Source organism: Carlito syrichta, unplaced genomic scaffold (assembly GCF_000164805.1).
Source record: "Carlito syrichta isolate Samal-C Ts95f unplaced genomic scaffold, Tarsius_syrichta-2.0.1 Scaffold309189, whole genome shotgun sequence".
In the NCBI taxonomy this organism is placed as follows: Eukaryota; Metazoa; Chordata; class Mammalia; order Primates; family Tarsiidae; genus Carlito; species Carlito syrichta.
This window is the reverse complement of record NW_007253285.1, coordinates 268,181-280,380: the sequence shown is the minus strand read 5'-3', so window position 1 is coordinate 280,380 and position 12,200 is coordinate 268,181. Positions and strand designations below refer to the sequence as shown.

At 46.8% G+C, this 12,200-nt stretch overlaps 1 protein-coding gene across 1 annotated transcript in view; it reads right to left on the bottom strand.

Annotated features, from left to right (window-relative positions):
* MYO10 (myosin X) overlaps nt 1–12,200 on the bottom strand; it is a 288,302-nt gene extending 276,102 nt beyond the window's left edge. Inside the window, 1 exon segment of the mRNA XM_008066889.1 lies at nt 11,968–12,200. Within this exon segment, the coding sequence (XP_008065080.1) occupies nt 11,968–11,988 (21 nt within the window). The 5' untranslated portion in view covers nt 11,989–12,200.

Genomic DNA, 12,200 nt, shown 5'->3' with positions numbered 1-12,200 from the left:
AGAAAATTTTCCTCAACCAAAAACAACTACATCTGAAACATACAACAAAAGTGAGATTTCAAGAAAGTATCTAAAAATCAGGAAAAAAAACTTTGCATGACTAGGAAGGAGAAGCGACACAGACATAATTCCAAAACATACACATATATATACATATATCTGTGTGTGTATATATATATATGTATATATATATATATACACACACATATATATATGTTTTATTTTATTTCATTTTTTTTGAGTTGGAGTCTCACTCCGTTGCCCAGGCTGGAGTGCAATGTCGATCCACTGGGCTCCAGCGATACTTCCGCCTCAGCCTTCCAAGTAGCTGGAACTACAGGCGTACGCTACCATGGATGGCTAATTTTTTTATTTATTGTAGAGATGAGTCTTGCCAAGTTGCTAGGGCTGGTCTCGAACTCGTGGGATCAGGCAATCTACTCACCTCGGCCTCCCAAAGTGTTGGGATTACAGGCTGAGCCACCAAGCCTGGCCCCAAAACATATTTTTATATAGACTGTTTTCTGGCTAATAAGCATTAAGGTACAAGACTTCTGTGAAAACAGATTTTTCTTTTTTCCTTTTCTTTTTTGAGTTAGTCTCACCCCGTCGCCCAGGCTGGAGTGAGTGGCATGCTCACGGCCCCTCCCAGTGTCAACCTGCTGGGCTCTGGTGATCCTTCCACCTCAGCCTTCCAAGCAGTCGAAACTACAGGTGTGCGCTACCATGCCCAGCTTTTTTTTTTTTTTTTAGTTTATTGTAGAGATGAGGTCTCCCCAAGTTGCCCTGGCTGGTCTTGAACCCATGGGCTCAGGCAAGCCACTCACCTCAGTCTCCCAAAGTGCTGGGATTACAGGCTAAGCCACCAAGCCCAGCCTGAAAACAGATTTTAGTGAATAAACTTCTGTTCTCAGTATTCCTTATAACACACACAGCACTGATAAATATTTAAAAAATTAAGAAATACTTGCTTAAGACATGGTGAAAAATCACAATATAAATGAAAGTGACTGACATAAGTTGAATATCTCTTCTCTAAAGAGCTTGGAAGAAGAAAGGTTTCGGGTTTTGGAATATTTACATTATACCAGTTCACCTTTCCTCATCCGAAAATCCCAAATCCAAAATGTTCCAATGAGCATTACCTTTTAGAGTGTCACTTCAACAATCAATAAGTTTCAGATTTTGGAGCACTGCAAATTTTGGATTTGTGAATTAGGGATACTCAACCTGTACAGTGAAATTAAAATATTTTTAGTAGCATTTCTTACAACCAATGATCTATCACAGGCAATCTCATTTTTTTTGTTTTTTTTAGTTGGAGTCTCATTCCATCACCCAGACTGAAGTCCAGTGGCACACTCACCCCAGCGTCGACCTGCTGGGCTCAGGCAATCCTTCCGCCTCAGCCTTCTAAGTAGCTGGAACTAAAGGAACATGCTACCACACCCAGCTAATTTTTTGATTTATTGCAGAGATGAGGTTTTGTCAAGTTGCCCAGGTTGGACTCAAACCCGTGGACTCTGGCAATCCTCTCACCTCGGCCTCCCAAAGTGCTGAGATTACAGGCTTGAGCCACCACGCCCGGCTTCATCCATTTTTTAATCTAAACGTTGCTGTATGGATTTTGTTGTCAACATCAGTAACTACCACCTAGCCTCGGCAAAGCTAGTCTTCTCTTGACTGAAATTAATCAAAGAACAGAACGGTTCTACTCTCTGGTGCTAATGTCCATAAAACATAAATTATTGTGAAAATCTTGACTGTAAGTAACCATGTAACTAGTGACATTGCTAAAATATGGACAAAAAATAGATCTATGGAAAAAATATTATAGAGCATATATCTTTATTACTCATGTAAACATCATGGCTCATCAATAGAACACCCAGACGCTCGCAACTGTAATTAAATGCATTCATCTTTGATATTTTGCTGATGTACAGCCATAAAAACCATAGCTTCAGACATGTTTTTTGACTCTGTCCTAATGAAGGTGTACTTGGCAAGGTAGAAGAGAAGACATTATTTACCAATTTTTAAGTCTGAGTTATAACTTTTAAATATTTAGCTACATGACATGGAACCTACATTTGTTCACTTGTCCCTAGCCCCACAAATGAAAGGGGCTATCCTTATGCCTACAAATTTCTTGACATTTAAAGCTTTTCTCAATCAGCTCTTAAGTAAAAAACATTCCAGGTGTGTTTTCACAGAAACACACATATAAGAGCACAGAACAAGTCCCAAAACGTTGACCACAAAACAGTTAAGAGCAAGATTCAGGGAGCCTTTTGCTGTCTTTTGTGTTTGGCATTTTCTTTTTTTTTTTTTTTTTTGAGTTGGAGCCTCACTCCATTGCCCAGGCTGGAGTGCAGTGACACTCACAGCCACCCCAGTGTAGACCTGCTGAACTCCTGCGATCTTTCCGCCTCAGTCTTCCAAGTAGCCGGAACTATAGGCGCACACTACCATGCCCGGCTAATTTTGTGTTTTATTGTAGAGACGAGGTCTCGCCAAGTTGCTTGGGCTGGTCTCGAACCCACGAGCTCAGGCAATCCACTCGCCTCGGCCTCCCTAAGTGCTGGGATGACAGGCTGAGCCACCGAGCCCGGCCATGTCTGACATTTTCTAAAGTTTCTAGACTGAGGACATATTCTTTGAAGGACTGAGGAAAGAAAAAAAAGAATTTAAGAATAACATGGAAATGCATAATGAGAAAAATACATAATAAGTCTGTTTACTAAAACCTTTTTATCTAAAACAAGAGCATTCTCAATTCTAAATATATTCCTAGTGACCTCATCGAAGTATCTATGAAGCTAATAAAAGCAAAAATGTACTCATGGTAGTCATAGAAATGAGGTTGCACTGTCTCAGAAGAACTTCTTTTAAACAGAATGCTAACACACCAAGGAGATCTCATGAGTGTAGACTCTTTAAGGAGCTAAAGCCATCTCTCTCGGCAGTGTATGCCTTGTCAGTGGATACGACTCGCATATTACTGACAGAAACCCACCCCCTAAAACAACAAAAACCAAACCAAAGACATCTTTAAATGTGATGAAATACTCTTGGGACCCAATGTGGGCTAAAAGACAAACTAAAAACCTCCATTCTACCCACATCCCTAAAACCTGTTTTGTCTTGGCCCTTAAACCACTACCAGTCAAGATAAGCTCTCCCTACGCCAAAGTGCAAAAATTTAACCTTGCCTATCTTTTCTTTTCTAACATGAATATGTCATTTTATAACATAGCCATGTTTGGTTTTTGTTTTTTTTTTTTGAGTTGGGATATCACTCAGTTGCCCAGGCTGGAGTGCAGTGGCACGATCATGGCTCACCACAGCTCGACCTCCTGGGTTCAAGCAATCCTCCCGCCTCAGCCTCCTGAGTAGATGGGACTACAGGCACGCTACCACACCTGGCTAATTTTTTGTTTTATAGAGATGAGGTCTCGCTATGTTGCCTAGGGTAGTTTTGAACGCTGGCCTCAAGCAATCAGTCCTCCTGCCTCAGCCTCCCAAAAGGCTGGGATTAGAGGCATGAGCCACCCTGCCCAGTCAATTTAAAATGCTTCTAGATGGAGAGCAGATATGGAAGCCTGGGTAAAAGGCAGAGCTATTAGGCAGACAACTCTCATATGCTATTCCCTTGCTCTGGCTGGATTTCAACAGACGTGTGGTAGCCATGCCTCGGGAACTCAAATACCTTTCCTGTGATTGGCAGAGTCAGACGACATGACATCATGTGATGTGAGATCCTAGAATGACTTTAGGCCTAGCAGGTATATTTTTTGAAGATCTCTTAGCAAGGCAGCAAAATGCTTTATTCAAAGAATGCTCTAGGAAAAATGATTCCATATGCTGCTGTCAATGGTCGCTCCATGGGTTTTAGTAAGCGGACAAGTAAAAGACAAAGCAGTCAGACTCTTTCATGGAACAAGAAGATTCATGAGCCAGGCGTGGTGGTTCACGCCTGTAATCCCAGCACTTTGGGAGGCCAAGATGGAAGGATTGCTTGAGCCCAGGAGTTCGAGACCAGCCTGAGCAACATAGTGAGACCTTGTCTACAAAAAAGAATCAAAAAATTAGTCAGTTGTGGTGGTGCATGTCTATAGTCTCAGCTACTCTGGAGACTGAGGCAGAAGGATAGCCTGAGTCCAAGAGGCTGACACTATGGTGAGTCATGGTGGTGCCTCTATCCTACAGTCTGGACAAAAAAGTGAGACTCCAACTCAAAAATAAATAAATAAAAGAAAGAAAGAAGGACAAGCATTTACTAACCACCTACTACACAGGGAGCTTCATCAAAGAGCCTAGAAAAGGCGATGCAGGGCAGGGCGATACAGGCTCAGCCTGTAATCCCAGCACTTTGGGTGGCCGAGGCGAGTGGATTGCCTGAGCCCATGGGTTCGAGACCAGCCCCAGCAACTTGGTGAGACCTCGTCTCTACAATAAATCACAAAATTAGCCAGCGTGGTAGTGCATGCCTGTAGTTCCAGCTACTTGAGAGGCTGAGGTGAAAGGATCGCCTGAGCCCAATAGGTGGACACTTGGGTGGCCGTGAGCGTGCCACTGCACTCCAGCCTGGGCGACAGAGTGAGACTCCAACTAAAATAAGGGGGGGGGGTAATGCAAGTTTAAGGCAAATGATACCAAAAGAGCATGACATTCAAGAACTCTCCATGACTCTGGAGACATTCTGTCTGGGTTGAAATCCTGGCTGTCATTTTTAGCTGTGTGACACTAAGCCAGTGACCTCACTTTCCGGCGCCTTACTTTCTTCATCTATGGAGTGGATATAATTCTGGCACCTTACTCACAAGACAGTTGAATGCATTAAATGAGCTATTAAAGATAGAGTGCTTAGCAATGTGCTGGGAAATGGGTACCAGGATCTCCCAAGGATACCAAATTCCTCGAGAAAAGCCTGCATGCCCAATACAGACAATTATTTTCTTGAATATTTTCAATCAGAGGTTGGTTGAAACCACAGAAACAGAGCCCATGGATGCAAAGTGACAACTAGACTCAATAAACACCAGCCATAGCCTGGCATGGTGGTTCAGCCTGTAATCACAGCACTTTGGGAGGCCAAGGCAAGAGGATTGCCTGAGCCTGGGGGTCCGAGACCAGCCTGGGCAGCTTGGTGAGACCTCGTCTCTATAATAAATCTCAAAAAAAACTAGTCGGGTGTGGTAGTGAGTGTCTGTAGTTCCAACTATTTGGAAGGCTGAGGCGGAAGGATTGCCTGAGCCCAGCAGGTCGAGGCTGCACCTGGGCGACAATAGTGAGACTCCAACTCAAAAAAAAAAAACCACCCGCCATATTTATCACTGTCTTCAAAATAACTGTAAAATGCTTCGTAAACAAGGGAAAAAGTTATAAGTGTCTCCCTTCCTGCCATAAAATAATCTCCACTTTGGGGGGAAAATAACTGCTATACAAGAATAGAATCCCACCCTTGGGCACCATTCAGGGCAAACAAGGTGATAAAATGTATAAATGAGGCCAGCATGGTGACTCATGCCTATAACCCCAGCACTTTGAGAGGCTGAGACGGGGGGACTGCTTAGAGTCCAGGAACTCAAGACCAGCCTGAGCAACACAGTGAACTTCATTTCTACAAGAAATCCAAAAATGAGGCGGGCGTGGTGGCACGCACCTGTAGACCCAGCTACTCAGGAGGCTGAGGCAGAAGGACCGCCTGAGCCCTGGAGGTTGAGGCTGCAGCACGCTGTGTTCACACCACTGAACTTCAGCCTGGGTGACAGAGCAATACCAGACTCAAAAAAACAAAAACAAAATGTATAAACGTATAAATGGGATGTTTAACCTCTTGAGGCTTACATCACTGGGGTGATGTGATCCTCCCACCTAAGCCTCTAGGTAACAGTGGTGAACTCCTCCTAGCAAGCCCAAAAGAGAAAGAGAGAGAGAGCCAGGTTCAGACGAGAGAAGAGGCGCCACCGTGAACTAGACCGTCAGCGATGGTTTCAAAAAGGAGCCAGCCAAGCAGGACACCCGATCAGCAGCGAGCACTGCTCACACAATTGGATCTATTCCAACCCTCTCTCCACAGGATGGGGTAGACCTGGTAATCGATCCTTGAGAGTAAAGTCATGTGGGAGAAAAGAACGGAGAGGCAGGAGACCAGAAGGCCTTGAAAACCAAACTGAGGAATGTAAACTTCACCGCACCGCATAAGCAATAAGATCACGCTCTAGACAGAATTCTGGAAACATACAATCTGCCAGGCGTGTGCAAGGTGAAAAAGAGAAAACACGTATGACCCAGTGCTGGCAACAATAGCTCTAAGGTCCAGATTTCCTGCACCACAAGTGGTATTTCGTTCACCAAGGGCCACTCATTCTGAATTTGTAAGTACAGTCACTAGAACTTTTTGTTATTACTCACCTATACTACATGCCAAGTGCTCTGTAAATCTAATTTCAAATTCTGCTGATAACCACGCAGGGTTGACACTATGATGCCCACTTACAGACCGGAAGATAAAAGCCCAGGAATGGCCAGGCGCTTTGGGAGGCCAAGGCAGGACGATCACTTGAAGCCTGGAGTTCGAGACCAGGCAGGGCAACATAGTGAGATCCCATCTCTACCAAAAAAGAATAAAGACCAGAAAAGTGCAGGCCCATAGACAGTGAGTATGCAGTCAGGCTCTGGACTAAGATAGGGTACTTTTCACTGGGCCTGGGGGCAGCAAGGATGGGGTCGGTGGCTCATTCTTGAAAGTCCCCTGCAAATTTGTGACATGAAGATGTTACATATCTGTGACTCCAAAGTTTTGGAACCCATTCATAATAAAGTCTCCTATATCCCACCGATCACAAGAGCAGGAGAGCACATCCAAGGTTCATGTCCTCAAAGGTGACCCCACTTAAAGCCAGCTGAGCAGCAAAGGCAAACACTGCTCCCTCACTCGCCACTCTAGTTAAACGGTGAAGGCCCAGCCCACACCGGCTTGTGCCTGAGTTTTCGAGAACAGCCGGAGCCACATGATATGGGGTGGGGAGCTGTCTACCCTCTGCCCGCCCTGGCCGGGAGCTCCTCTCTCCCTGCTAAGAGCAACTGTCCTACTGCAGCTGCTTCCCGGCTTTGCTGTCCCCAGTATGGCAGGGGCAAAAAAAAAAAAAAAAGTACTTGATAATGAAAATCTTTCTGAAAGATCCAGAAAAGGCAAGGCACTGTAACTCTACTGTGAGAAAAGGGAGAAGGACCCTGCTAACTTCCTGATAAGATTTTCATTTTATTTATTGTCTTGAGTCAAGGTCTCACTCTGTCGCCCAGGCTGGAGTGCAGTGGCATGATCACGGCTCACTGGAGCCTCAACCTCTTGGACTTGGGTGATCCTTCCGCCTCCGGCTCTTGAGTGGCTGGGACCACAGGTGTGTGCCACCACGCCAGGCTGATTTTTTTTTCCCCCCCATAAAGAAAGGTTCTAGGCTGGGCTCAGTGGCTCAGCCTGTAATCCCAGCGCTTTGGGAGGCCGAGGTGAGTGGACTGCCTGAGCCCGCGGGCTCGAGACCAGCCCTGGCAATTTGGTGAGACCTCGTCTCTACAATAAATCAAAAAATTAGCCGGGCATGGTTAACGCACACCTGTAGTTCCGGCTACTTGGAAGGCTGAGGCAGAAGGATCACCAGAACCCAGCAGGTTGGTGCAGGGGTGGCCATGAGTTGCCCAGGCTGATCTCAAACTCCTGAGCTCAAGCAATCCTCCCACCTCAAGCCTCCCAACATACTGGTATTACAGGTGTGAGCCATTGCGCCCAGCCCTGATAAGATTTTACAGTTGTCAAAGGGGTTGCCTTTAGGATTTGGTGGCACAAGGAAGTCCTCAGCAATCCCCACTTACACACTGAGGAGGGCTGGGGGAGGTGCCAAAAATAGCAACATCTCCAATTTTTTCTAACAAGAAATATCAACAGATCACAAACAAAAAAAACGCGCTACAAAATAGGGAGAAAAATCGGCTTGGGAACTTTATTTCTGGCTGAAAAAGCTATCTGAACAACTTCAGGTAACAACCATAATCAAGGGCCCATCTCAAGTTAAGTGGAGGTGGTGGGTATTTCCACTTAACATCCTTAGAGCTGAGGTCTGTTCCAATCCAAAGGAAACCAGGCTGTGAGAAAGAGTGTGCACAGCTGGAATGTTTTTCCACTAGTAATGTGTGCATTCAACATGAATGCCTGCTTTCTATATCTGTACGTATGCGTATCCTACTTATGTACATTTTACACACATATTCTGAAGATCAAAGTCAATCGAGTCTCATTAATATTCCTCAAACTATCTCACGCTTGCACAACCACTATGCCACACCTGTGCCTCAAATGGAAAACAGAAAGGTCAAGATCCCTTGATACTTGTCTCCCAGGCGCTGGACTGGGCCCTGAGGACATGGAAACAGTGTCCACTTCAAAACATCAACAGCAAGTTTGCACAGTAGCCTTGCACTTTGCTGGTTGAGCCCTTTCTGTTTGCTTTTTTAAGTTATAATTGCTTCTCGTTACACACATACCTAATCTTAGTTTCTGCCTGAAATCAACTTTTTTACTACTTAGAAATACTGCAGAAACATGCTTCCCCAAAGCATACGCACAATTAACTCGAGAGAAGTCATAAAAATCTAATGAAGGCCATGAAGCAACTGAAATAGGGGAGTCTGGTGCACTCAGGTCCTCAGAGCCTAGAGAATACTCTGAAGTTGGCAGTGGTCAGCTGACTGGCACAAGCCTCCCAAGCCTTCCAGGCCTCCCGCCAGGAGGCGGGAAAATCCCACCAAAACAAGCAAGCACAGACAAGAAAGCCGTGCCTGCAACATACAGCAATCAGTACTGCCGGGCAATTGCTCCAGGGTTCTAGCTCCGTGGGTCTCAGCTCGGAATTATTCTGCTTCCTGGTTCACTGGGCAATGTCTGCAGACATTTTGGGCTGTCACACTGGTGCGACAGGAGAGGAGGGCATGAGGGAAAAGAATCCAGTGACTAGAAGGGATGCTGTACCATGTGCTACAACTCCCAGGGACAATCCCCCTCAATGAAAAAAATTATCTGGGCCAGGCGCAGTGGCTCATGCCTATAATCCCAGCAATTTGGGAGGCCGAGGTGAGAAGATTGCCTTGAGTCCACTGGTTCGAGACCAGCCTGGGCAACTTGGCAAGACCTTAGCTCTACAATAAATTTAAAAATTAGCCGGGCATGGTGGCACGTGCCTGTAGTTCCAGTTACTTGGAAGACTGAGGTGGAAGGATCGCCTGAGCCCAGCAGGTCTAGGCTGCGGTGGCTGTGAGTGTGCCACTGTACTCCAGCCTGGACGACAGAGTGAGGCTTCGACTCAAAAAAAAAAAAAAAATCACCTGGCAATGGTACCCAGTTTGAGATTCTCCAGTCTACCCTAGGTAGGAGTGGCGAGTCACAAATCACTCCCATCTCTTTATTATTTGGCTATTTGTGCACGGAGTTCACACATGTAGCCTCTCATTTCAGGACGTTTTCTCCAATTGTTGGTATTCCCTTCAAACTGTCCAACAAGCAACAAGTCAATATCCTTAAACCACTATGGGAAAAGTCAGCAAAGAACATCAGGACTCCACTCAATGATAAAGAGGTTTCCCGACTCGGCTGTCCTTGGCAATGTATCTCTTCACACTCCCTGTTTCTATTCTAACAGGACATTATAACATTTTCTTCCCTGGACAGTTTAACCAAAAGATGCGCTGTGATAAGACATAAGAGAGTCAGGAAAGAGGGGGATCCACGGTAGACGTGTGTCTCCAATTAATACACCACTATTCAGCTTCTCTGGGGCTCTCTGCTTCCCATTCAATGTGATTATGTGTTTTTTGGTTTTTGTTTTTGGAAAGCAAGATTTATTGAGCGCACAGAAAAGCTCCCACGTTGGGAGGGGACCCGAAGGGATTGCCCCAAAGTGATTATGTTTAAAGGTGGAAATTTAAAAGCTGATTAGAAACCAATACTGCAATTCAACTACGTTACCAGATTAAAAGTACAACTAAATGAAAATTTCCCCGAATTATCAAAGTCGCCAGCTGCAGAGGAAAAAGGCTCCGGAATTCACAAGCCCTTCAACACTGGGCAAGAGGCAACATCTTTGGGTTAAGATTCTTTGTCCACAAAGTGAGGAGAATGGGATGGATGACCGCAGACGGCCAACCGCGATATTATGCCAGTCCCTGAAATAAAACCCCACAACCGGGTCTCCTAACACCGGACTAAGGTATTGTGCAAGAAAAGAAAGGTGAGTGAAACTTCAAATCCAACCAGGGAACGTGAGGTCAGCTTGCTGCAGCTATGGCTTGGTGTCCCAAAGTTCCTCCCACTTGCACTAGGGGGCAGAGTTCTCCCCAAGGGGAGGCCGGGGACCCCTGCGGTGCTCAGACCGGCTTCAGGACGACTGGGACCCCAACAACCCAAATACAAACTCTGTGTTTTCATCAGATGTTTCTAAGGGGCCCAGGACACAAAAACAAAGTTAAGAATTATTGCCCTAGAGGCAAAGGCTCAGTTTTCTTACAGATGAAAGCAATTAAACACCGGAACTCACTGGAGCCCAGGGGTCCTTTGCTGTTGGACAACCTGTAACTCTCGCTGGAAGTTCTGGTGCCTTCTGGCAAGCATGAAAGCAAAGGTCTTCGGATTAGAAAACGCCCACAATCGTGGATACATTTCATTTTTTTGCAAAAGAAAAATATGCACTATTGATTCATTCCCTTCCACCCTCCCGTCCACAATCAATGTGGGTATCACATGTGAGACACCACTTTGAAAAACTGGACATTACTATTACGCAAGAATATATGTAGCACTTTGGCCATTATAAATAGTTGTCTGAGAACACAGTAAGTGAGCCTCCAGAAGGCAGAGCGACTTGAAATATTATATCCAATTAAGTCAGATAAACCAAGCTAGGGAACACAGAGGCAAACCCTCCCCAAGCTGATTTGCTGGAAGATTCCAAGGCTGGTCTGGATTCACAAAACATTCCCTGGCTTTCAACGAAAATCACATCGTACTCTCTCGAGTCAACTCAGTTTACTTTGAGCCACTTCAAACCTCAAACTTAAACAGAATTTATTAAATAAACACAACCAAGAAAGGAAAGGGCGCCAAGAAACCACAGTAACTCTCGATCCCAGGAAAAAAAGACAAGACACTCAAGCTAAGTTTCAGTGTCCCGCCCTTAATGGCCCTAAAGAGGGCATCAGTTTCATCTTTTCAAATAACACTGTTTGCCCCAAACGAATTTCCTTTCGATTCTAATTCAAAATCTGCCCTAATTCAAAATCTGCCAAGGACAGTCAGCCAGCCCAAACGCATCACCGTTTTGATCCCACCCTCGGGAATTAGCCCAGACCCTAAGAGAACACTTCTGGGTGAGCGCAGAAGGTCCGGCAGGCGCAGAAAACAGTGACTGACTGAACCCCTGCTCTCCTTCTCGCACTTCATTAAGCCGGCTCCTCTGGAAGCGTCTGAAGCCCGGCACAGGAAGCCGGCACGTTTGGCAAAGGAAATACCAGACCCGACCTTCCCTGGAGAAAGGCGCGTCCCAGGGGGACGTTTGACTGGGCTCCCCGCACCCGAGCAGTCAGGCAAGGCAGACCTCCCCGGGCCCGAGCCCCGGCGCCCGCCGCCTCACCTGGCGCGGGGTGCAGGGGGCACCCCGAGACCAGCCGCCTACGCAAAAGGCAAGCGCACCTTCCCTCCTCCAGCCCGGGGCCAAGTGGGCGCGCGGGACAAAACCGAACCTGCCTGGGCTTACTCATCGGACTCCGGGTGGGGGCGGGGGTGACTTCCAGGGACTCCCGGCAAGCTTCGCCCTCCCGGGCTTGGGGAGGGGGCCCCAGAGCGCGCGGCGCGGTGGGCAGATCGCTCCCGCCCCGCGGGCTCCGGAGGCCAGGTCGGGGCCGGAGCGCACTCACCTCGGGGAAGAAGTTGTCCATTGTTCCAGCGCGGTCCCCGGTTCGCCGAGCCCGGCTCCAGCTCGCGGAGGTCAGCGCAGCCGCCGGTCCGGGGTCACCATGCGTGTCACGGCGCGACCCCCAGGCGCTCCAGCCCGCGGGGCTCGCCCGCTGCCATGGCCCGATCCCGTCTCGTCTTTCTCACCTTTTGTCTGCCCCAACCCCAGTCTCTAACTCATCCGTCCCAACGGCAG